Here is a 26,649-nt window from a genome sequence, read left to right as displayed (position 1 = left end):
CTGCCCGGCAGCGGGGGGAGGCACGGGGGGCGCAGAGAGCAGACCCCGGCCCGGGGGCAGGCAGGCAGGGCCGGCTGGGCTCTCCCCCGGGGGGCAGCCTCGGCTTCCACGGATTTATTTCCCGGAAAGCTTCGACACGGTACGTGCGTATATAAAAATATAAAATGCATTCTTAAATTGTATTATACACGTCTACGCGAATATAATTGCTATATAACATGAAATCAGATATTCTAGGTCACGTATAAATACGATAGATGGGAAATAGCGCAATTTTGTTGCTCTCCGTGAGGAGGGGTGCGGGGTGCGGGAGGCGGGCGGGGGCGGGGGCCGGAGCCGGCCGGGGCGCCGTGCGCGGCGGGCGGGCGGGGCGGGGAGGGCCGGGCGGAGGCGGCAGCGGCCGCCCGGGGTTTGGCCGCTCGCTCTGCCGGTGCTGCGATGGCTCCGCTCCGCTCCGGCCCGGCCTGGCGGCGCCTGCTCTCCTTCGCCGTGCTCGGTATCGTGCTCTGCGGCCGGCCGGGGCGGGCTGAGCCCGAGCCGGAGCCGGGCCCGGAGCCAGGCCCAGACGCGGGCCCGGCGGCGGAGGCGGACCCGGACCCGCACGGGCGGCACCTCTACAACGCGGAGATGCTGCGGCACGGCGCCGCCGCCGCCCCCCACTTCGTCATGTTCTTCGCCCCGTGGTGGGTATCCGGAGCGGCGGGGCCCGGCGCGGCGCGGCGCCCTCCTGCCCGCCTCTTCCCCCGTTGACGTGGCGGCGGGAGGCGGCCGGGCCGGCGGCGGGGGCGGCCTCGGGGTCGCGCCGCCCGGAGCCCCAGCGGCCGGGGCCGGGCCGGGCGCCTTCCCCGGGGGCGGCGGGGGGACACGGGCGTTAAGTGGCAGGCGGGGGGTGCGAGCGCCGGGCCGGGGAGGGGGAGCTGGAGCCCCGCGTGTGCCGGGCCCCGGGCCTGCGCGGCCGGGCTGGCTCTGCCGGGGGCTTCGGCCGGCCCCGACGGCCGCCCCCTCCCCAGGGCCCGCGGGGTGAGCGTGGGGCTGCCGGGGCCGGCGCTGCGCCGGGGCAGCGGGGGGCGAGCGGGGCCATCCCCGGCCCTGCTGGGCTGCACCGGCCCCTGCCGCCCCCCCTGCCCTTCCCCGGGCTGCTTCGGGGTCCTCGGAGAGGCCGAGAGCCCGCGGCCCCTGCGTGTGGCCGTAGTTACGGTGTGGTGACCGGCACCCTGTGCCTCCAGTCTCACAGGTGCCTTCGTTGCTGAAGTTACGTTCGCCTTGCAATCGCAAAACTCAAGGGTGAATTTGCGGTGGAAGCAGCACAGGGCAGTGCTGTGCCCCCAAGGCCGCAGGCAGCCGTAGCGGAGCTGGGGAGTTCCCAGATTTGCAAGAGACCTGCTGGGCTTTTGTCCTGGGCTGGCGGGTTTGGCACGAGGGAGTTGAGAGGAGCCGGAGAACAGGCTTTGCTGGATGTTACAGCTGCCAAGAGGCCAGTACTTCTCATCTCTGCACCTTTCTAGTGGCTGTTCATATTCCCCTCTTCATCTCTTGCCCAGCCCTTTTTTATTCGACTTACGAATATCCAGTAGAGGTTATTGAGAGTTTTGTGTTAGGGTTGGTTGTTTGGGTTTTGGCCTTTGTTTTGTGATTGGTTTTGGGTTTTTTTTCTTCCCTCCAAGTTTTCTTAAATTTAGATAAAATGAAGTTAAGGGAACAATGTGCAAAAGTTATGTTTTGATCCCAAATTTACATGCTGCCATTGAGGCATACGTGAGTCATGATGCTCTTTGAAATCAAGGATTTCCTTTCAAAACAGAGTAGGTACTTCTGTTTTTGTTTTTAACACCGACTTGTTTATGACATACAAAAATGTAAAGCAAAAGCTTGAAAGAGCAGATGCCTGCCTTTGTTCTCTGAAGATCACAGAAGTGGAGGATGCCTGACTTGCTGGTGAAGGACCTTTGCCTGAGAGTGCTGCAAAGCCTAAGAAATGCCCATGCAAAACGGGAGTGCTTCTGCTCTGGTTTGTTTTCAGGTGGTGATATCTGTGTTTGTCCAAGCTCTGACTGACTGTTTCACAGGCATCCCTAAAACCAGATGAGCTTTTATCTTGGCGCACCGTTTGTAAGGACACCCTGTGCCAAAAGGGCTGTTGCAGAGTCCAGAGTTTGCTGCACATCCTCAGCGTGCATGAAAGAGAGCACTGGCCTTGCAAACTTGGACTACGCAGTGCCCTTGGGAGGGCCGAGGATCGCTGCCCAACTTAAGTGTGAGGGAGCTGCATCATTTCCCAGACTTGTGGCTTCTCTGCACGTTCTTCACACCCTTAGCAAGCTTTCTTCAGATCTCTGGGTCTTCAGGACCCTTGGTCTGGACTCCTGGCTCCTGACAGGCAGTGACAGGGGCCAGGTTTCAAAGGGGAAGAGAGGCAAAGGGAACACCCAAGTGCTCAAGAGGGGTGCTTATACACACCAGTAGTTTTATCATCAGTGGGATCAGGCAGCAACCTGACAGCCCTGGAGTCTATATTGGAGCCTCTTGCCCTATTCCTAGGTGATGTTAATGTGCTAATCTCCTAATGCTTCTCTCAGAGGCATGTGCTTTGGCACTGCTCCTTGTAGTTACAAGGGACAAGCCTAGCCGACAACCCAACAACGTTCAGCTAGGATTGTCTCTCAGATTGCTACAGACCCTGCTAATGTTGCATCCTCAGTGCTACCAGTAAGAGTTGGGTTAAAGCAGACACAGTCCTTCCCTTCCAGATTCTTGAAACACAAGTTGCTGAGGGCCTCGCTTCCAGATAGCAGCAGTACCCATGAGGTCTTACATTTGTTTCAAATATTGTGGGCTACTCCAAAAAAGAATGTTCTTAGACATCTGATGGCAAATGACTTGGGTTTTCAGTCATCAGGCTGTCCCTCTTGGTAGCTGCACTTGGCAAGGGACAGAACTATAAGCAGGTTACTGTCTCAGTGGCACCAGGTATTCCTAACATGTGGGCCATGCCAGTCACGTGTCTACAAAGGAATGAGATTCCACTGCTTCCTTAGCTGGAAGGAATCTCAAATCAGCAGTTTCATTGTGGTGTTCTGACCATTACAGATCGTTTCAATATACATGGTCTCTTGGTAAACCTCTGGAAGTCCACTGAGCTGAAACAGACTTGGATCACCGCTTTGCTGCTGTTGAACTGAACTCCATTAGACTGGATTTTACCTTAGCTGGATTCTTTTGTCCAGAGTGAGACTGGTCCTGTGCTGCTTGTATCATTATGCCTGTTTGTCCCAGGATCTACCAACATTTTTAACTGGGTAATGATTTGTGCTGTGTCTTGCTGTGGAGCTGCCCTTGCTAGCTGCAGAGTTCAAGTTCTGCTGGTGGCATCCAGAAATGTCTGTGCTTCTCAGTGACTGCAGAGGGCTTATCAGTAACTGCAGTTTTGACATATATGGTCCCTATGTACCTTTGCATCTCTTGTCACAGCCCAGGAAGTCTGCCATCCAGTTTTGCAGATGAGAGGTGCTGATACTGTGATACACCTGGCTCCGTGCAGTAGAGCAGCCTTGTACTTTATAGATTCTGCCACAGCAAAATAATCCCCAGGCATGAGCACTTGTGGCACAGGGTTGCTCAGAGTTAAAATGGGCAACCTGTCTCGCAAACTCTTACAAATAATGTCTTCGCACCCATCCCCCCTGACGTTAGTGGTGTACAAGAAGCAGGGGTTTCTTTGTTGTTTTTTTTTCCCAGAAAGGTGGATCTTTCCTATGGCCTTGTTAGTCTCTTTTGGATCTTCATTTACATTTGTAAACAGAGATTATGAATGCTTGCACCTTGCTAGCCCATGTAGGGAGGGAAAACCAGGACTCCTTATTGATGCCCAGGTCTCCACCATCCCCAGTAGCAGGACTGGCTCCTTCTCCAGCCCTGCTGATGCGGTGTAGAGTGGTAGCGATGACGGGCTGTGTAGGTACATGGGGCTAAAGGGAGGTGTGTGATGTTGCACAGTCTTGCTCTCTTTATTTTTGACTTCTCTAGTTTTATATATTCTGCAGCTACACCTTAGGAATTTCAGAAAAAGTATTTTAGGGACTGTCTTGGGTTGTATTTTCTTTTGTGTAATGCAGAATTTTTTTTGCAAACCAGGAGTGACAAACTAGTTGATTAGTTGATTACTGATTCAGGTATGAGCATTTTCAATTTGATCTTACATAATCTGAAGAAGGAAGGGAAGGGGGAACTTTGTGTACAGCAGAGATCATGGTGTTAAATATGGACAAGGCAGCTCTGTTCTGCACTTAAACAGCGGGTTAATTACTTGAGATTGCCTTACCTAGTTTTCCACGCTCTGTTGTTTAACCCCAGTTAGTATTCATTCAGTGTTTAAAATCCCTGCAACTGCTAGAGGAAAGGACCAGGGAATCCAAAATCTTCCTCTTAATTCAAGCAGCATGAAAGAGTTGACTGTGGAGGGGCTTCGGTCTGAAGTTAAATATTTAAGGAATATTTAACTTTAGTAATAACACATTGTATCCCTTCACCGTGACAATTCAAAATAAGATCATACTGGAGTTTGTGTTCCCCCACTTAGTGGGAGCATATGTGATCCACTGCGCCTGGCTGTAACGGGACCATATTAAGGTCAGATGTTCTTTATCTTGAAGTAAATCCTAAGTTTTTTTTGTTGTTGGGTTGGTTTTTTTTTTTTTGCCTTAATTCTATCATGATACCTGGTAAGGTGGGAATCCATGCAGTTTTTTCTACAAGTGGACTCAAAAACATTGTAAAAGTGAAACTGTTTTAAATGGGAACAACTTTCTCCAAAGTCCTAATGGTGTTTTAATAGTTACTTACAAAGTAGACTGTCTAGGTCATGCCAAGGGCAATAACAGTTTTCATACTGTCAGGCTGAGAATGTTTTCTGTTAATACAATTATGTATTTTCAGATATCTTGGAGGGTTGTCAAAAGCAGCCATTAAAGAGAAATGAAAATCCTTTCCTTAATTTTTCATCATAGTTACAGGAATAGGGTATTGCCATAATGACTTGGAAAACTAGGAAAACAATGAGAATAGTAGCCATATTCTGCTTCCAGGGAGCTGCTGTTACAGCAACTGTATGAGGCCAGTTTTCTGTGTATATGCAGATACAATTAGTTAATGGTGTGCTGCTGGGACAAAGCATGGTACGGGAAGATCTTGAGCAACCTTGTTTAGGAATCGGTCCTAATGGGTTTCATGACTTGCAAGTTATAGTTCCTGTGATGCACAGAAGCACAAATGGCCTTACAAAAAGGCTGGAAACTGTTTTCTTACTTGCTGCTAAAATACACAGTACTTTGAAATTGTTAGAGTGGAAAGAAAGCTAGACAGCCTTGCAGGGTTTTTCGAGAAAGCTGGAAGACAGAGTGCATTTCTTAATAGCCTCATTAAGTTCAGGAGATGTTCAGTAGGCTTTGTAATGTAAAAGGATAGTAGCAAAAAGTTCTCATCTGTTGATGATTTTTACATGAGGTGTGTTTGCAGCGTCCTAAAATTCTTAATAGTATTCACTGTTGTTTAGTGTAACACTGCTCGAGTATGGAAGATTTCTGATTTAACTATTTTTGAACTTACTAGAATCTCCGACCATTCCACATATGACTTTTCCATAGATCCATTCCTCTCTAAACAAGAGCAACTATTAAGTAAATATCTTATTCCTTCTGTCGCAGGTGTGGACATTGTCAGCGTCTCCAGCCAACTTGGAATGATTTGGGAGATAAATACAACAACATGGAAAACCCGCAGGTCTACGTTGTCAAAGTAGATTGTACTACAGATACTCCACTGTGTTCTGAATTTGGCGTCCGTGGATACCCTACGTAAGTATAAAAGGATGTCTGCTCTTATTTTTCTTTTTTAGTTTTCCATGATCCTCTGCCAATTTGTTGAAGCTAACTTCTAAGCTAATTTTTTGGTGGGTTTCTTTGTAGCCCTTTGGACCTCATATGCTCATTTTAAGCCTTTTTACCCTGTTGCCAAGTATCGTGTGATGCATACTACTCTTACTCTTCTTCTTTTTTTAAAGGAGACTGTTTTATGTCTTGGAAGATGGCTGTGTTTAAATGAGGTCCAGAATTGTCTTTTTCTTTTCTCTGGGATTACCTCTTTCTCAAGCAACCTTACAGTATACGGCTGTGACATGCATGATAAAGTTGGTCTCTGGTAACAGTACTTTTAAAAATAACTTGTCACAAATTTGTCAGTACACTGCAGCGTTCATAATCAATGTATAGGTGATCTCTTAAATTTTTGAGTGAATTTGGTGCTCAGAAAATGATATATTAATATTATCACTTAGCGTGGCAGTAGTGATGTTTTACTGACTTTTTAAAGGTAGTTTTGCTTGTAATGATCTAGGAGAAACTCATTTGGAGTTTAAGGTTGTTAAACTTACCCTGTTATAAAAGATGTGTGTCTCACTACCTCAGCTTTGGTAGGCAGAACGTGATCTAGAGTATCTCTGAGAGATCAGTCTGGATAGTGTTTTTGGGTTAGATATGCATGCTTTCTTTTTAGCTCTCAGACAGGTTGTGGAGTCTTCTTCTCTGGAGACATTCAAAACCTGCCTGGACGTGACTCAGTGCAGCCTGCTCTAGGAGAACCTGCTTTAGCAGGGGGTTGGGTAGATGCTCTCCAGAGGTCCCTTCCAGCCCTGACCATTTTGTGTGCCAAAAAGGAGCAAAGGGATTTCTTTTACTTGTCATCTTTAAAGCTTCTTGCAGAAATGGATGGGGTTGTTTCAACTGCTTTGCTAATTCTTACCTTAGTGGGGATAAGTGGAGAATGTAATCATCTGCAGCCCTTCCACAGCCTGTATTTTTCAGTTTCCTTCCCTTTGCTTACTTTGTCTGGTGTTACTGGTGACCCCAGCAGCAGCCTGACCTTGACATATGCTCCTGGCCGCACCCACGTTGATGCAGATGAGTGCCACTGAGTAGAAGTTGAGAGTTACAGATAGCGAAGTCATTTTTTAAATGGGAATTGTCCTTAAGGGCAGTTTGTGGTTTAGTTCCAATAGAAATACCAAGAAAAATGAGTATTATAACTCTACTAGTATCCCTGAAAGTGAGTGTTGGTCATCTTTGCATATTTGAACGGCTTTTATCGTGGTGCTGTTCCTTGTAAAATAGAAGGGGTGGCAGGGATTTTGAATAAGAAAAAAAAGAATGGGCATGTAGTTGCTCTCCCCGCCCCACCCCTTTAAGGTCATTGAATGTCTAGGAATAGTTAGTGCTTGCTTTCATCTGCTTGAAAAGTGTAAAAAATAAGCCAGTCATCTGCTAGGTATAGAAATACAGAGATGAAGGGGAATTCATGATATCAATTCTCTTCCTGTCTGAGTCAGTTTGTAACTAGCCTGTTTTTAAAAACCTCCAGCAAGGGAAATTTCACAGCTTCCTCAGGCACAGAGGGATTGTTGCAAGTCCAGGATGTGCTGGTCTCTGCACTGCTTTTTCCAAACACCCGTCAAAGGAAAGGCTGCATCCCCTTTCCATACCCCTGAGAGTAAAACTGGCTGAGCCGGGTCCCTGCGCTTGTTTAGTACAGTTGTCTCAGGATTATGTAGTGCTGCAAAACACTCTCTCAACTGAACTAGAGAAAACTTACCCTCATTTGAAGAAAATAAAGGTGTAGCTGGATCTCTAAGCTGCTGTCTTTTTTTTTTTCACTTGTTACTCTTCAAAAGTATTGCCATGAGGCGTGTGTTAGATGTTTTTCTGTTTCATTTTTGTTGTTTTCTTCTTATGAAGTTGCCTTTTTTTCCCCTCAAAAGATTCTGACTTTCTGTCATCACAAGGAACATTCAAGAATATCTTAAATAGAAAAGACAGTGGGAGCTCCTCTCTTTTGAGTGTATTTGCATTATGTGTTTTTTCAGCACTTTCATATATTAGTTTCTTCCAACTGTGGAAAAAGGAGACAGATAAACATTTCAAGAAAAAGAAGCAGCAATACAAAATGACAGCTTGGCAAGGGGAACTGAGGGCTAGGTGACAGTAGTAACTGAAACTATGGTTTGCTTTAAAGAATTAGGCTAGGTCCAAAGTCGATATCGCCCCTTTACCAAATATATTTCCAATTTTAACTTAAATATTTAATAGAAGGAGCTTTAGGTAGTTCATAGAAAAGTTTTGATAGCAATTATTAAATGTTACAGTTGTGAAGTCTTGAGTCCCTACAAGCAGTCACTTACCTCCTTGTCCTGTTGACTTGTTACAGTGTGTTTTTAATCAGTTTAATACCATATGAAAAGTCCTACGTTCCAGGAGCAGTCGGGGAACAAAACATGAGAAGATTTCCTGGGAAAATAAGCATTGGGTATTTTTCCTTTGGAGAGGGGTGAACAAAACAAAATTGATGCATTTTGACAAACTGATGTAGGATTCATAGGCACTCTTGGTTATTGATAAAGTAATATTAGGCTATGTTAATTTTTAACATGGTATTTCTTTTTGCTGTTTCAAAAGTCTCCTTTAAAAGCTTACATGGGAATGAAAAAGCATCCTAAGTTCTAGCAATGACCTTTTAACTTGAGGGAGATGCCTGATGCTAATGTCAATAGCCAAGAGAGCTGTTACTGCAGCCCAAGCTGCATTGCTGTGGATTAGCAAAGTGTGTTAGGTTTCCGAGAATGTTTCCTATGTGAAATTTTTTGCCTCACTTTTCTACATTTTGATCCTTTAGCCTAAAGCTGCTTAAACCAGGACAAGAACCTCTGAAATACCAAGGCCCTCGGGACTTCCAGGCACTGGAAAACTGGATGTTGGAGAAACTAAATGAGGAACCATCTGTAAGTGAAAAGGAAATATTGCCTTCTGCAGACTTGCTTATCTATCATTTCTGTTCATTAGGTTTCATTTTCTAGGAGGAAATCTGCTCCTGAGAATAAAAGTCAGGTGGCAATAACTATGGAACAGCTTCCACATAAGTCAGAACAGTAATTAAAGCTGTCGTCCTGTGACCTGCCCTTTCTTTCCTGTATTCCAAACTGCAGTGCGTAATGCAGTTTTTAATGTTTAACATTTTGAGATTTTAGGATACAATTCTTAGCGTCAATTCAGGTGACACCTGTAGGCCATAATGTTTCCAGAATAGCAAAAGCGGTTTAGCTGCAATATGTTATAAATTGCATTTGTGTTGGGCTTAATTATCTCTTAAAATATGGATGCCATCTTTAGCTCAGTTATTATCTAATAATGTTGTAGCCTAAAGAAAGGGTTCAAAATAATTGGTTAGGCAAGTTAAGCTAATACCGTAACTAGGAAAAGCCTTGGGTTTAGGGGTAGCACTTACATATAGTAGCCAAGCCTTGCCTAAAATTACATTTGTGATTGCTGTTTCTAATCAATATAAAGCTGCAGTGATTGCTGAGCCACAGTTAGAACATGGTTATATTTAAATAAACGTAGTCTTTTTAATAATTAAACATTAAATGGTAAGCTATTTTAAGAGATGTACTTTGAGGTTCTTAAACAATTCTTTCCAGCTCTGACCACAGTATCTAGAAAGTAGTCACTTGCTTTTGCTGAAGGGCCAGTGGGTTTGCTGCCATTTATAGCTATAAAGCGTTTGCTCTTTTCCCATTGTTGCTGCCTTCATGAAGCCGTTCTGTCCCTCTTTCCAGCATTAGGGGAGTGGAAAACAGCTTTTTCACCAACTACTTTTAAAAAGTCCAAAGACCACTGAAACTGGAGCGATGGCAGATGTAACTCTTGTGTGATGCTATGGAGGAACTTTTATGTAATCGAAGTGTATTAATATATGGTGATGTGATGAATGCCATAGCAGTTACTGTGCTCTGTGACTATACTATAGCCCAGTGAAAGACTCTGTTGTTCCAGTGACTGTGATAGTTTTTTTCTGTGGTAGTCTTTTTCACATTTTGCTTTCAAGTAGTCATTTATTAGGAAATACTACATACCTAAATCAAGCTAAATAAGGACATTGCTTTGGGAATTCAAAATTTCAGAGTACAGGGTTTACAACACTACCCCAGAGTGGTGTGATACAGGAATCAAATACTGTGTATTCACTGTACAAAACAAATAAAAGTTAATTTTTCTTATTAATAGGATCCAGAATCTGATGTGGAACCACCAAAAGCCCCTGAACCTAAGCAGGGAATGTATGAACTCTCTGCAGACAATTTCAAGATGCACATAGCAGAAGGTAACTTTTTTTCATAAGCAAGAGATACTTGCTTTGCGGTGGGATGACCCTGGCTGGATGTCAGGTGCCCACCAAAGCTGCTCTGTCGCTGCCCTCCTCAACCGGAGAGGGGAGAGAGAATATAACAGAAGGCTTCTGGGTTGAGACAAGGACAGGGAGATGGCTCAGTGATTACTGTCACAGGTGAAACTGACTCAACTTGGAAAAACTAGTTTAATTTAGTACCGGTCAAATTAGAAAAAAACCAAAACACCTTCCCCCCCCCACTCCCTTCTTGCCAGGTTTAATGTAATTCCCGATTTCTCTGCCTCCTCCCTGCAAGCAGTGCAGCGCAGAACGGGGAGTGGGAGTTAGGATCAGTTCATCACTCTTCATTTCTGCCGCCTCTTTGTTCCCAGGGGGCGGACTCCTCACGCTCTTCCCCCGCTCCAGCGTGGGGTCCCTCCCGTAGGAGACAGTTCTCCGTGAACTTCTCCAACATGAGCCATTCCCACATGCGTGGCTGTTCTTCACACACTTCTCCAGTGTGGGTCCCTTCCACGGGGTGCAGTCCTTCAGGAACAGACTGATCCAGTGTGGGGCCCCCATAAGTCCACAAGCCCTGCCAGCAAACCTTTTTGAGCCTGGGCTCTTCTCTCCATGTGTCCGCAAGTCCTGCCAGCAAACCTGCTTCAGCACGGGCTTCCCACGGGGTCACAGCACCTGTGGGCAACCCCCAGCTCCGGCGTGGGGTTCTCCATAGGCTGCGGGTGGGGGTCTGCTCCACCGTTAGTCTCCCCGGGCTGGGGGCACAGCCTGCCTCACCGTGGTCTTTACCGTGGGCTGCCGGGGAATCTCTGCCCCAGTGCCTGGAGCACCTCCTCCCCTCCTTGCTCACTGGCCTTGGTGTCTGCAGAGCTGTTGCTCTCACATAGTCTCACTCTTGTTCTGCTGACGCAGATTCCCCGCCCCCACCCCCCCTTTTCTTAATACGCTATCACAGAGCTGCTGCCACTGTCACTGATGGGCTCAGCCTTGGCCGGCGGTGGGTCCATCTCGGAGCCGGCTGGCATGGGCTCTGTCAGGCATGGGGGAAGCTTCTGGCACCTTCTCACAGAAGCCGCCCCTGTAGCCTCCCTGCCACCAAAACCCTGCCATGCAAACCTGCTGCATACTTGCAGAGGCATCAGTAGTGGGAAGCCTGCAACAGAGTTGTTAGTGTTCAAGGTACCTCCTTCCCACTGTTATTTTCCAGTAACACCTAGTGAAAGAGGACGGAACTACAGACTGTATAGAAATGCAGGAGTTGAATTACATATTGCAGACCATAAGAAAGTTTAAGAACGGCACTGCACTCAGAAGGCAGTAAAATTCAAGCCCCTAATCACATGGAAGAAGCTAGTGGGGCTTGCTTGACTAAACTGTCCTCTTTCGCTGAGTTCCTTGCTTAGTCACAGCCTTGCCACTCACTTTGTGTTTTTGCAAGTCCAGTTTCCTCTTTCCCTAAATGCTGGCTTGTTCTTACTCCCAGGCTGCCGTTCTGGATAAATATAATCCACCCCGCTTCCTCCTTACTGCCCCCATCCCACTTGAGTCTGGCCCCTTATTTGATATTGTTTAGCTTCCTTCCTGCAGAATTTAATGTGGGCAAAACACTTCACCTGTTTGGCATTTTAAAAAATATTTTGTCTGGAAGCTTTATAATTAATGCCAGGAGTGATACCTAACATGGGAGATTTCACGCCGCACATGGTGGCTTTTTAGAGAATGAGCAAACTTTGGGCTGCTGTAACAAGAGATGATCCTACCATCTCTATCTGTTTTCCTAAAAACAAAGGCCGGATTAAATTTTATCTATGCCCATGTGATACCACCCGTGAAGTAGATACTAGAGCTTCTTAAAGTAACCATTAACTGATGAGAAATATTTTCAAGCGTAAGAGAGTGTTTTGTGCGGCTAACTTAAAATTTCCCAGCCTATGTGGATTAACACAGAATTACATCAAAATTCTTCATGGATTTTTCCCTAAGCCATCAGGGAGATGCTAAACGTTAAACAACTTTACAGTCTGAGAAGATGGTTGTTTTGTGTATGTGTAAATGTTTTAATATTTTATTGTGATATTTTTTATTATGTATCCATTGTCATTCATAGAAGAGACATTCTCATGGTTGTATCTGATGACTGAGTAGGTTTATGAACACCTGTAAAGCTGTTGTCTGCTCTTGACTTCAGTTACAAGTAGTTCAGTGCTTAAACTTAACAGGAGGCTTAGCAGTTGCTGCTGGAAGGTTGACTTTTGTTCTTAAAAAGTCTCCCTTTACCTTTTTGGTGCTCTAGGGCAAGAAGAATTTAAATTTTTTTCTATCAGGGAAGACAGTGTATCAGAGTATGTGGTACAGAATTGCTAATTTTGACTAGATGTTCTTATTCATTCATGAGAAACTTCAGTTTGCAGTTTACTGGACCAAAGCAAACCATGTTGATCAGTTTGAAAGTCTTCCATGTGCAGACCAGGCAAGTTAGAGTACACCTGCTGCTGGAGGTTACATTTCCTAGTTACCTTGTGATGCCTTTCCTCTGACCTCCTTCCGTGAACTTCCTCAAACTAGAAATGAATTCTGGTAATAACATCCCCAAAGCTGTCTTCAAAGAATTATGAATAATTCTGTTAAAAAGAGCTTTTCTCTAGTTGCTGGTGTTTCCTTCAAGTTATTTTTTTCCCTTATTTTAATTTACTTTTTATTTCATATTAACAGAGCCTTGCCTTGCTGTGTGCAAAACTGCGCAGCATCTTGAGTTAATAGTAATCTTAAATGAAGGAATTTACATATTCTGGTACTTTGCAATTAAGATTATACTTTAAACAGTAGGAGATAGTACGGAGACTCTCCTCTATGAACACCTGCAAACACCTGCTAAAGGCAGTGATTTCTCATTAGTTGACATGAAAACACAAAGAGCAGGGCAGAAAAAGGAGTATGGAAAGCTGAACAAAATTGTTTAGGTAGTTCATGGACTTAGTGCAGTGGTGTTTCCAAAGAAGTGTTTAAGTTGAAGTCTAATACTTACTTTCATTTATGCTGTTACAGAACACATGTTCCTTGGTGGTTCTTTCTACTCTGTAATAGGGCAAGTGATTGATATCGTAGATTTAGACATCGTATCAAATGGTTAGGTTCAAAATACCAGTTTTAATATCTCATTTGTTGGCTTGAGGCTGTGAAGCTGTTTGGATTTTCAGTGAAATTGGCAATACTGTAGGACTGCATACAGATTGAAAACCTAATTGCTGAAGTATTCTGTCCTGGCCTTTGATTCAGTGCTTCCTATCTTTAACTCAGGAAATACCGTGATAAATTTGCAGTCTGAGATTAGGACTTAGTCTTTAATTGCAGCCAAGTTCATTCCAAATGAGTTAAATGTGTTTGGTTTTTCCTTTTTTTTCTTTGACTTAAAAGGTAATCACTTTATAAAATTCTTTGCCCCTTGGTGTGGTCATTGCAAGGCTTTGGCTCCAACCTGGGAACAGCTGGCTCAAGCCTTCGAGCATTCGGAAACTGTCAAGATTGGCAAGGTAGGTGAAGTGCTCTTAGTCTGAAAATGTGTTTTGTGTGAATAAATGTTTCAGCCAAATATCATGCTTTTCATACTGTGATTTGTAAATAACAATTGTTTTGTTTGTCACCTCTTAAATCCTTTTATAGTCATTGTTTCTGTTTGAATTTTGGGATGGTTATTGTTTTTCTTGCACATCCACAGTTGACAGGACTCCCTCATTTTAAGCAAGGGCTTGGAAACACAGCTAGCTCCTTGATGTTTCAGAGAGAGCTGGAAATAAGTAATGCTTTGGATGGGGGGAGTAATATTTTGAGATGTGGTTTTTTTATTGTGCTTCCCCTTTGTCAGAACTTGATAGATTTTAGTATTTATTTTGAGTGGGAAAGTGACTTCTAATGTGGTTTTTACAGCACTGGATTTGTTAGCAAGTTTTAGACCTACAGGGCTGCTTATGATTAATTATTTCTTGGTTGTTTTTCCCCCACACACACTCTTTACCTCCATAGAACTTTCTGAAGGTTTCAGGGGGGTCTTCCACCTTAAAAACTGATATCTTGTCCTGCTTTACTATTTCCCTTAGGGTTTGATAACCAGGTTCTGTGGTGTATTTACCATGGGAGCTTGTTACTTTTACGTGGAGTGACTTCTGTGCAGAGGTATGGAGGTGGTCTGGCAATTGCAGTTACTGGCTTTATTTGCTGACCCATACCTAAGTCCAGGTGGCACATGATGTGAGTCCTTCTGTATTTCACGGTGGAAAAGTGACCAGGCTCAGTTTCTGTGTCCTTAAGCTTTCAGAGTGGTTCTACTGATCTGAAAGACTGTGTAACAGTTCGCAGTGTTAGTCCTGCAGAGGGACGAAACCCCAGCTATCTCCCCTGCCTCTGCCCTCGTAGCACTTTCAGCTGTTGTTTAGGGGTGATGAACTAGACTTCTTTCTTCCTTAAATTATTTTTATTGCCTTTGAAAGTCTGCTAATTTAGGTACGCTGTAGATGTACAGAGCAGGTCAGCATAACTGAACTTTGCAGAAGACATCTATATAATGTTGAAACCTGGTGGATATAAAATTAGATTCCCCCTGAGAATAAAATATTGGAGGCTTTGCTCCTTTGATGCTGTCTGTACCAGATGTTGCAATCTGCTGATTTACTTTTTGATAACCTTGCTTGCTGTCTGGTAAGATCTTTGCTTAGCTGAAGTATCTTCTTGAAGTTACCATTCTCTGATACCCAGAGAAAAATTAAAAAAAAAAATATTCATTTTATTCAGTTGTCTGTCGTGTTTGCAGTTACTGTTACTGATAATTGCTATTTAATAAAGCAACTATGATTTCTCTTGACGCCTAGTCAATTTTGTGTAACTGTGTACCTTGTGAAATTGCTTGAAACATGTCTTGGCTAAGATTGTAAGTCTGTAAGTAAGCAAGAAACACAACTGTTTCTAAGATGGTTGAACCATGACCTTTATGTAATCTGGGGGAATAGCGTCTTCACAGCAATGATGCCTGCTGGCTGGATGCTGTTTAATCTTTGGAATTGATCTTCAGGGATCTGGAGCAAAGTATTTCTAATGTAAAATTCAAAATCCAAGTCAAGACAAGGCTCCAACGCTGAAGTTACCTGTTTTTTTTCTGCTTCAGAAAAGATTATAAACTGATAACTTTACAGATTGGTTTATGACATACTAGAATTAAATGTTGCTGTGCACTGGAACTTCCCGTGGAGTGAAGTTAACTTGTTGGCACATCTTCTGAAATTACGTGATATAATCATTCTCAAGACAGTTCTTAGTACTGAGTTTTGCTAAGCATTATCTTGCTCGTTTCTGTATTTTTCTGCGATTTTGAACGTAAGAGAAGCTATGATGCTTGTTGTATGTTTATTTTATGCGCTGAATAATTTTGTGGGTTTTTTTTCTCCCAAACGTAGGTTGACTGTACTCAGCATTATGAAGTCTGCTCTGAAACCCAAGTTCGTGGCTATCCCACACTCCTGTGGTTTAGAAATGGTGAGAAGGTAAGTCTGCAAGCTCAGCAAAAGATCACACCAATTTTTTTTCTGAATAATACTTGGACTGTGCTTATGTCCTGGAAAAAAAATCAAACAGGTGGGCATATACGAAGTCTGTTTGTGAGAGAAAAGGTGCTGGAGGTTCAGTCATGTACTGGAAGAGGTGTACTTCCTCCACAGATAAAAGTTAGACGTTTTGCTCTTTGTGCTCTCAAATAACTGGTGTGATGTCCATAAACCTGCAAGCAGTATCTCCAATTACACTACTGTGAGAGAATTCTGGGTTGGGTTTACTTTTATCTTAATGCCTTACCTCCTATGGAACACAAAAACATAGATCAAATAGAAATAATAAAAAATAGTGTAATTTTCACAATGTGTATCAGAAGGTTCTTATCTGTAAGTGGTGCCTAAGTGATGCAAATTTTCTTTCTTAATAAATCTGAACCCTTCATATGACACTGTGAGGGAGTGTCCTGTGGGGCCCAGTTGGCATTTTTCCTTGTAGCAGTTCAAAGTACTACAATATTCTGAAGTTATGGGGAAGCAAAATATTTACGAATACCATGCACGTGAACAGCAACAAATAAACATATTATAAATAGTAGTGTTAAATAGCATCTGTTTCACACTTTCAAGATTAATTGTATGTATTAAATTGACATTAAAAATAGGTCTGCAAGCAGAGAACCCAGAACTCTGCTTTCAGCTCTTACCTGCTAAGCTTTGGGATTTTGCCCCATTCATCTTGCATTCCTTTTTGAACATCTACAGTATCAGAGGTGAAAGTTTTCCTGCTCAGTCCGCTTTAGTGGCTGTTGTTCGTGGCAGTTTTGTGGCCAGAAGTACATAGCGGTGCCTGGGAGGTTTGGTGTCAGCACCCCTGTAAGATCAGGTCACTGCATGGAATTAAAATGAAGGAGCACCTGGATTTTTGAATCCCAACCTGATTCACACAGGAATTACACAGCCGTGTTACCACTCGAGCAGCGGTGCCTGGCATGTGTCAGGAGCAGAACTGGAAGCTGAGGGAGTTGCTCAAGTGAAATGTGGTAGCGGGTCCAAGGTGAGAGGAGTTTTCAGTTAATGAAATGTTTGCCTCTATGTGCCCTGAGTCTAAGGAAGTCTTCTGCTGTTTCTCCAGAATGATTTTCCACGTGCTTTATTTTTATTTATCAAATACAAACGGCAAGATACGTTGCCAGAGCCATACTATCTTGATCTAGAAAAGCTTGCTGTGTTTTTTCTCGACAAGCCAGATTAATTTATTTTTTTTTGGACCCTTTGTAATTATTAAAGTTTGAGTTGCTTGGAGTTACTTTAATCAAGAGTGCTGTGGAAGAAAAAGTCAGATCACTGTTGTTGTATTTGGTAAAGCTGAATCTCAGCCATTAGTCTGAACAGTATATTTCTGTTGACATCAGACTGGCTTTTCTCCATTGGCAATGTGGTATTCCCTGGTGGCATACTGCCACCAGAATCACATGTTTCTTCATGGGCTGATAAAATATATTTTAAAACAAAACCACAAACCAACTCCCAACAACTTTCCAATAATCTGACCCAGAAATTCTTGGAAATCTCTCTGGCTACTATGGTACTGCTCAGTAAGTGGGGAGGAAGAGAAGGAGGAGAGCTGCTTCAGCCATCCAGCCTTGTTGTCCCTAATACCATCACCCCCTTTGTCATAACTGAGTCACACCATCCCTCTTGGTTAGATGCAGCAGAAACCCCGGGATGAGTGAATGGGCACTGACCCTGCCCTGCTGAAATGGATTCAAAAAAGCAGGTACAGGCTTCTTGCATTTCTTTGTGATTTAGACCCAGTGTGGGGAAAGTGGCTTTAGTTACAAGTAATATTATCAATGACAAAAGAAGAAAAATGTGTAGAAAGTTCCAAAGATACAGGAAAGAGTCGGAGAGGTGTCTGTTCTTCCTTCCAACGTATGGAGGCTTGTGTGCTGTTTCTTGAAGAGCATTCCTCATCTGCGAAAGGAGCTACATCTTGTAGCCTGCACCTCATGGGACCAAAACTCAAGAATCTTACCCAAAATGCATATGTAGCGTCTCGTAGAGATGATCTCTCTTGTGAACTGAGAAATTAGGACTGATTTTCACAGAGCGTGCTGAGGGCAGTCATGCATGAGTCAGTTTGGAGACGGTTTTGATTTTTTTGTTTGGATTTGATTTGTTTTGTTTGGATTTGAGACTAGAAGCTGCTCAGAGGTGCTCTGATTTTTGTCCTCTAGAGTTGTGAAAGTACCTGAGATACGGGGAAGCTTCTAAGGCAAACTGTGGCTTCTCGAAGATCTAGCTGGTTGAGGGCTTTATGTGCAGGTTCAAAAATGTGACTGAACTTCTGTGAGAGCGGTGCTGTTGGAAGTGCCTGCCCCACAGCAGGCAGCTGGTTTCTCTTGCTCCCAGGTGAACTTGGGCACCCAGGGAGCGTTGCCTTACTGTTCAGGGGTTTTGAGGATGTTTGACAAGCGTGTGGGCCATGGGAGCGACTGTGTAGTCAGGTAACATGCAAGTCAAGGCTTTCAGCCCTGTTGAAGCACTGGACAGAGCTCTCATGGTAACAGAGACCACCACCAAACAGCGACGGGGATTTTATTGTTCCTTGCAGTAGCTTTAGGTTCAAAAAAACCCCAAACCTTGAAAAAGCTGACTAGAGTGAGAGATGAAGGTCAAAGTGGAAAAGTTTCTAAAACTTGTTTCTACGTTTCTAAAATACCTTTCATTTCAAGGAAATTTTAGGTTGTTCCCTTTCAGTACAGGAGAATCTATAGCAAATCCCGAAGACGTGGAGTGAATGAAATGCCATGGAGAGGTTTAACAACTAGATAATCATATTTATTATGGATGTGCTTACACTTGGCAATCTTAGGCTTTTCTGGTGATTATTTGTTTGCTAGATTAACTGTATATGCACTCTTATCCAAACTATTTGATAATTGTAGGGTGACCAGTACAAAGGGAAGAGGGACTTCGATTCCTTAAAGGAGTATGTGGATTCCCAACTACAGAGCTCCGGGAAAGCACCACCAGCAGATAAACCCACCGAAGCCCCGCAGCCCCCCCCAGAACCCCCCCATGTTGAGGTAAGTACTCCTGCACTTTGCAGTGATGTTAGAAGTGTTCAAACTTCCAGCAGCCTGTCCGAGTCTTCCATGAGTTTCTCTCTCTCTGGTAGCTTGACAAGTTCTAGATGGAAACTGTACCAAATACTTTCCTGGTTAGTTTTTTAGTAATTAATGACTGGAATCAGACCATCAACCCTAGTGAAACTTTGACTAACTTAATGAACTAATTGGACAAGAGGGAAAAAACAAAAATCTGGCTCCTTTTGTATGGTTACAGTAAGTTGTTTAGACAGAGTGGCATAAATGCGGTCTTTTTTTTTTTGTCTGCGGAGCTGCTGGCGCCTCAGGCTGTATGACAGTGTATTTCATCGCTATGGAGATGAACATTTCTTGCAAGATTCTCATTTGAACCCAGGAAGATGGCACATACTGCTAAGCCCCTAAAACAAGCCAGGGTCCTTCCTATACTTACAGATTATTTGCAGAAACAACAAACAAGCAAAGATTATGGAGACTGATCTAAATGCGGCTGATGTGTCCTGTGACAAGAAGGCTCCTTGGGTCTGGAGGCTTATTGTAATCCTGGTTGTAGGAGCTGTAGGGGTTACGAATGTTGTCAAGGAATTGACCGGAATAACTTTATCACCTTTGCATGGTTGTACTTCATGACATCTAGTTTTCTGTCTTTTCTAAATCCCTTTGGCATTTCATCAGCCATTTTTCATGTAGCTGAATGTAAAATTGGTGAGGTTGAGAAATTAGGGCTGGTTTTCAAGCATACTTTTTCATGAAACGTGGAAAACATACTTATGCCTAGAAAATAAGGGACGGTGATTTATGCTTCCTTGTGATGTAGAATGAACTTAGGTAATTAAAAAGCATCAATATTATTAATATAAATACAGTTTATATGCAGCTTCTCATATGAAAACATTACCCTTCCCAGTTGACTTTTCCAGCAGCGTTACTCATCTGGCATAAAGTGGCTTACCAGACGTTACAGATAACATAGATTTGCAATTTTTTTATACCCGTCACATTTTAATTTTTTGTTAAATTGACTTCATATTTGGAAGATCCTAATGAGCTGGTGTTGGTACAATGCAGAAAGTAATTAGTTGTCTATTTTTATAGGAATAACTAACACAAACCACATGTGATTCATATTCCCACTTACGCTTTGCATGCACCAGCACACATACAAGCAGGGAAGAACTGGGGGGGGATTTTTTTGCCAAATAATAGTAGACACAGCGTAGGTCTCAACTTGTCTTTGCAACTTTACATCACAGCTTTGGATGCCACCTTTTCTTGGTCGCTCATCTTCAGACACCTTTGTTCTGGTTTTGTTTTCATGAATTTTGAAACAAGGGGCTAGCCCGTGTAGCAGCAAACACTGCAGTTACCCACAGCTGGTACCGCGGGCAGCAAAACAAACGAGTTCAGACTCCAAATTTATGTCCCGGTGTTGAGCCTGTGCATGAATTCCCCCACGTCTTACATGGGCCAAGTACTTGCCAGCCCTTTCACTGCACTTTTGTGTCTGTGAGACTTCTCTTCTGTCTTTGCCAGACATCACTAAATTACTCAAAAATGATCCAGATGGATTAAGGTAGAGTGACCATCAGACGCTCAGATTATGTGATCGCGTAAGATGTCTTTTCCTAAGAAACCAAGCTAAAATTGATCTATCTGATACTATTTTTGTGGGAACATAGTTCACACTGCTATTCTGTTAGTAATTTACAGATTTTTCGAATTTGTTTTACTGTGCAGATCGTGGGGAAGATGATTCTTACGGGGTTTTCAGCTTTGGCACCTTAGAATCTAAATGTTTGGAACATCTGTTTTACATACCCATTTAGGAGATTTGGAATAGAAGAATATGTGTTTACTGCTTGTTTTTTCTTCATTTAATTATTTGTAATTATGTAATAATCAAAAGTATAATTTTAAATAATTCTTTAGAGGTAATAAAAGTTCAACTGAGTGAAATAATTGCATGAACTAACAGTTATTGACAAATGTTTAAAGGTACTGGGTAATTTGTAATTTCAAGTTTCTCTTTGGCTTCTCTTCATAAGACTCTTACTGGGTTTAAAGTAGAATTGGTAATACTGTGAGTTGCGCTTTTGCTTTTCTTTTACTTTCATTTGAGTTTGAAGCTTTTGTAGGCATGCAGTTTATTTATTTTTAATCCCTCCCACCCCCAAGTTCTCACACAGAAATGAAGTTTGTTACGGTTCTGTGCTCTCATATGAGACTCTCTGCAGATGATGTGCTGTTCTCCCATCACTCCCGTGCCATTGCTCCTGATGTTATCAGGAGTAAAAATTCTTCCTGGCATCCATGTGAGTGTGGTGTAGTGATGTAGTGATGTCCTCCTGACAGGCAAATATGTGTTTCTGGTAACTGTTTTGTGTGTGCAACACAGGGATATAGCAGAGAGAGAACAGCTGTCAAGACATCATTAGGATGCCTTGAATACCTCATTAAACTCTCAGATGGTCATTATGTGCTTCAAGCCAACTCCTCTCAGGGTTGTTCCTCGAAAGATTTGCATGACAGTGTATTACAATGAAGGTGATTTCCCCCCCCCTGCCCCCAACAACTGAAAATTCAGATACGGGCAAAACCCCTGAAAATAGGGATGTTTTGTTTCTCCTGTTACGGATGAGATTCAGTGTGAAATACGCATTTCTCTACATCTCTCTAGGCGAGGAAAGTAGCTGAGGGGTTAAAAGTGAGGTGTGCTGCTGCTACTCTTGTTTATATTGTCAATAATAAATAGTATATTTCCCAGTTTGAGTTTCCCTTTCGGGTAGCTAAAAGCTCATTTGGCTGATGTTATATCTACAAAAAGTTTTGACTTTTTTTTCCTCTCTGTTTTTCTTTTCTCTTTCTTTTTTATTTTCTCTTTTTCTTCCTTCCCCCCCACCCCCCCTTTCTGAACAGGCTGCAGTACTCTCTCTCTCTGAAAAAGACTTCGACGCAACCATTGCTAGAGGGATCACCTTTATTAAATTCTATGCTCCATGGTAAGTAGTTTGCACCTGTGCTTGTTCAGGATTATTGCAGTTCTCAGCTGTCAGTGCATTAGCTGCTGTAGGTCTTTGAGCTGTGCGTAGTACTGTATTTGTTGTCTGGATTTAAAACACGAATTAACTGAAGAACGCATGTGTTGGGAAAAGGTACAGCAAAAAAGCTCAAACTGTTACAGCTTTCCTGGGACTCCCCTCTGTGAAAAGGCTGATAGAGAAGCTTTACTGCGTCAGCCTCCAGGTAGTGCTGGGCAACAAGGAGAGTGAAGCTTTTGCCACAGACTTAGCAAGCTGCTATCCCTTGAGTAGGGTAAGGTGAGGGTACCAAATCACCAGTCTTCAGAAAGCAGAGCACGCTGGCCTTTGGGCCCGATCCTGCCACAGCCAGCCTCTCTTGGAAGCCTAATCTGAGCACTTGGGAATTGGTACAGACTGTAGAACTATGAATAATTGGCTGTTACTCTTCAAATAACTTAACAAAAACCTAATTTGCACAAGTGACAATTTTGAGATGTTCTCAAGAGTATATTCCGTGCAGTATGTTCTTATAGTGACCCAAGGCAGACGGTGCATAGACACCCAATGGAAAGCACTGGGTGGGGAAATAATGTCCCATTACTGGCAAATCCAGCAGAGCCTGGGACCCGAGCTGGGGTAAGACCTCAGTATTACGAACTCATAGGACAAATACTTCCCCCCTTTTCTTACTGTTAAGAGACAAAAAAGAAGGTTTTGCATTTTTATCTCTGATTTATAGGCTTCATCTTACTTGTGCGTGGATTGAATTTAATGAAAATTGCATGCCATCTTTCTCACCCAGGGCCCAGTCTCTTAGCCAACAGAAGGGAGCCTAGTGTAGGGGGAAGGATTAAAATTAAGTTGTATTTCACTGTGTGAAAGATAACACATCTCTGATTTCATCACTAGCCATCCCATTAATGCAGTATCTAAAATATAAAAGGATATTTGGGGGGGGGCAGTAAAAGGTTACCGTTACAAAACCACACAAACAAATGCAACTCCTATTTAAATGTGCTCAGGAGTATCAAAATATTGCAGCTTAACTTTGAGAGCAGGCATGAGTGTGTTTCTTATTGTAGGCAAGAAGTACTAGGGAAAGTTTCATTTTACATAATCTCAATGATGCAGTCTTTTCCAGTGTCGTCACCTTTTTTACCGCAGTTTGGTTTGCTGCTTGAGAGCCACTTCTATGCTCTCTTACGTCTGAAAGATCTGCTTTTGGATGTGGGCAAGGATCTGCCACCGCAGTGTTAAGCAATACCCAGCCCGTACACGTGCACACCCCTTCACATTTACTGCTGCTTTCTTCACTCCCTTTATCCTCTCTGTGCACTGCGAGGGACTGAGCTTCAATGTGCCTGTGCTGCCACGCCGCCACCAGCAGAACTGGCTGGTAAATTCCGTTTACACCTATGCACAAAGCAGCTCCGAGTCTGATTTCTGAACCCCAGGAGTTGCTGGCATATGTAGGAGTTCATTATCTGAGAAACTTTTTCTGGAAAAGTTTGAGATAAAGAAACGGTCCCTTTTGAATTAACTTTTCTTAATAATATCGGACTTTAAGCATCTGCTCATCTCATGAGATTCTAATGGGGTGCTGCTGCATCTCACAGATCGGATCGTTGTGGGATGGCAGGCTGAGAAATGGTGGTTCAGGATGCAGAGTGAAGTTCTTAAACCAGTGTGTGCTCCCTGGCTGCGATGTTCAGAAAGCCACCGTTTAGGAAAATACTTCCTATATTTACGTAGCTGGTATCCTAGTTCTAGCTCCGAAAGTCAGACTCATATATACAGTGGTAGAGCTCTGCGTATAAATGACCTTCTTCTCTTCCAAGTGGATTAACTTATGTAGGGCTCGGCAAACAATATTATGTTGCTTGCTATTCTGTCTTTCAGTTAGTTTTGGGTAAATATTAATGTTAACTTGCATAGTAAGCATAAAATCATCCTGGTTTAGTAGCATTTGTGCATGGTCAGAAATGCTTTTATACTGTCACTGTGTATTAACAAGGTGGTTTAAATATACAGTGGCTTGCATTAAGAAAACTTTTGCTGAGACATCTTTCGTTATTTTTGTAAATGCCCTGATCCAGCCTCGAGGCAATTACGGGGCTGTTTTAATAACCCAATTAAGGTGCAGCTGGGTTAGAATAGAATGAGCAATGCAGTTTTAAAGTCTGAAGTGCTTTGGGAATTCTTCTTGAAGGCAGTAAGAAGTTCAACTTACGAACTTGGCTAAGCCAAGTTCAAAATATAAACAAAATTAATACTTTACTGTACATTGTTCAGGGAGGGCGTTAGGAACTGGAAGAAATTTTTTAGGGAAATTAAAATCTCGTTTAAATAATTAAACTCAGGCTATGTAACTGGCATATGCTACCTGAAGACTTAATTTTCACTACAGACGTCCTACACCTTACTTAAACCGTGTTTGTTTCTAAGCGATCTTTTTTTTCCCTGCATTTAAATATTCTCTGTGCTCATCTTTATTTGGCTTCATACTCCTTTGTAGGGTAAAATGTTCAGTGTACCGACGTCCAGAATACCATTCCAGATGAGACTAACAAAGGCCAGAAACTACTTCAGTGCTTAACTTACATAAAATCACTCGTTTTCTTCTCTCATTTACTGACGTTAGAGTACAAGGGAGTTGCAGGGCCAGATCATCAGGGGATAGGACAGGCAGCTAGTTAAACTTACAGCTATTGCAGCAAGGCAGCAGAGATAAACTGGAAGGTGTATCTGCTAAACAAATCTCTGTCTTTTGTTTCTAGGTGTGGTCACTGTAAGAACTTGGCTCCAACTTGGGAGAACCTTGCCAAAGAGCAATTTCCAGGTTTGACTGATGTCAAAATAGCAGAAGTAGACTGCACCGTGGAACGTAACGTCTGCAACAGATTTTCGGTAAGTGTGAAAGGTCCGAGATGAACGGCACAGTATTGTGTACCCAACGTGAGGGGGCTCCAGGGTGCAGCCGAGCTGGCCGCTGTGTGGCGGGTGCCTGGTGACAGCGCAGCTGTGTCCCCCCTTAGCCAGAAAGGGGTAGGTAGAGCAGCACCTGGTGACACCCTTTATTTCCTGGCCTGTTTGTTCAGACTGTCATTCTCATTATTGGATAAAGCTGAAGAAGTCCCTAATTTTAAGACTCCTCCCTCTGTGAAAGCACCAACGCAGTCTGGTGGTAGCTGAGGCAAAGTTCTGTTCTGGGGGTGCGGGGGGCACGAAAAAAAGTTTTTGGTGCTGGTAGGCAGACAGCCGAAGGCAGAGCTGGAGCTGCCGTTCCAAGAGCCTAGAGGAACACGTATTATCTCATTTGCTTACAAATGTTCAGAAATGGCAGGTTGGTGTTAGAAGTTCTGTTGTGGTGTTTGGGTTTGGTTTGTTGGGTTTTTTAAAAAAAATTACGACGACTTACCATTGTTCTAGAGGAGTTTGGTGGCTTTTCAGAGTCAGGTAAAGACAAGCGAAGGATACCAGTGAGTTTGGACGTTAGTAACAGGTTTCTTTTCTCTGTGTGTGTGTGTGCATGTCTTTTGAAGGTACGTGGTTATCCTACACTTCTGCTTTTCCGAGGTGGAAAGAAAGTCAGTGAACACAATGGAACAAGAGACCTTGAATCACTGCATAGTTTTGTCTTGCGTCAGGCAAGGGATGAATTGTAATAAAAGTCTGGATGCTCTGTCCCTGGCTGTCTTTGTACAGTAGCTGAGGGATTTCAATCATTGCTAATTTTCAAACAGTGTATTTGGGGGTGGGGGTGGGGACTGGGGCATTTTTTTTGTTTGTTTTTAGGAAATTGAATGTACTAAACATTGGCATCTTCCCTCTGTGTGTGTGTTAAAGACATGCTACCCTGTGTGTGAAGGAAAACTAACAAGTAGTTACTGTGCAAACTGAGAATATTTTCAGCATTGGTAGTATTGCTGCATTCCCACATTCCCGCGATGAAGTGTAAATGGTTTCCTTTGAGACTAAAATACATTAAGAAAACCAGCTTAAGGGCACCAGTAGAATATTTTTGTCTTCAGGTTAGATTTGGTTAAAAAGTAATCCTTACAAACTGCCCACCATTGCTAGAAAGGTAAAAGCTACAGCTGTGAGTCACTTCTGCCTCTACAACTGTACTTGAACCCTATTTGGCTTAATATAGCTGCTCATTAAGAAATGGAAAGTCACGGGAGGTTGAAAACACACACACCTTTGGAAGATACCAGGCTGGTTGTTTCCTGTTAATCCTCTCGGCATGGGAGGTCTAGCCATAATGGAAGTGATGGTACTGTAACACGTGCCTGAACATTACCGATGCCATAGCGTACGTGTGTCACGTGGATTTTCATAGGCTGCTTCCGTCCAGCTCCAGGGGAGTGACTGTGCTCTACTTCCATAGAGCCAAAGTGGCCAGGCGCTATTATAACTGCTCCGTTAATATTAAACAATCAGTTAAGACTTCAGAGCTGATGACGTGTTTCCTACCCTCGCCTGAATCCAGACTTTGTGCTGACCTGCTCCTTATTCCAAGTACTGGGAGAACAACGAGTAGTACAATGTTTAATTAATTTTTTTTTTCCATTCAGCTGTTCTACAGTAGTGTAAAATAGTTCCCCATGCTTCTTGAGCCTTAACTTTTTTCCAAGGTGTAAGCGTTGATAAGTTTGAATGCTAGGACCATGCACTCTGTGGTGCCTTGGATTATAATATGGATCTATTCTTTGGTGCATAAGATGTTCCATGTTAGACATAACTGAAAGCCAA

At 43.3% G+C, this 26,649-nt stretch overlaps 1 protein-coding gene across 1 annotated transcript; it reads left to right on the top strand.

Moving 5' to 3' along the window:
* The first annotated feature begins 376 nt into the window (after positions 1 to 376).
* On the top strand, positions 377 to 25,580 carry TXNDC5 (thioredoxin domain containing 5). The gene is made up of 10 exons (XM_055799248.1): positions 377 to 683; positions 5,700 to 5,849; positions 8,716 to 8,821; positions 10,104 to 10,200; positions 13,642 to 13,757; positions 15,672 to 15,758; positions 18,713 to 18,853; positions 21,791 to 21,873; positions 24,672 to 24,801; positions 25,437 to 25,580. The coding sequence occupies exons 1-10, from the start codon at positions 439 to 441 to the stop codon at positions 25,557 to 25,559; spliced, it is 1,278 nt and encodes a 425-aa protein (XP_055655223.1). The 5' UTR covers positions 377 to 438; the 3' UTR covers positions 25,560 to 25,580.
* The last annotated feature ends 1,069 nt before the right edge of the window (positions 25,581 to 26,649 follow it).

Source organism: Falco peregrinus, chromosome 3, assembly GCF_023634155.1.
Source record: "Falco peregrinus isolate bFalPer1 chromosome 3, bFalPer1.pri, whole genome shotgun sequence".
NCBI lineage: Eukaryota > Metazoa > Chordata > Aves > Falconiformes > Falconidae > Falco > Falco peregrinus.
The sequence above is the reverse complement of the archived record's forward strand: the minus strand, read 5'-3'. Positions and strand labels throughout refer to the sequence as shown.

Excerpts from the sequence above, each read along its gene's own strand:
- TXNDC5 (XM_055799248.1), top strand. The coding sequence starts at position 439 with ATGGCTCCGCTCCGCTCCGGCCCGGCCTGGCGGCGCCTGCTCTCCTTC. Across the intron at positions 13,758-15,671 it reads AAACTGTCAAGATTGGCAAG|GTTGACTGTACTCAGCATTA; the intron begins GTAGGTGAAGTG and ends TCCCAAACGTAG. Across the intron at positions 21,874-24,671 it reads ATTAAATTCTATGCTCCATG|GTGTGGTCACTGTAAGAACT; the intron begins GTAAGTAGTTTG and ends TTTTGTTTCTAG.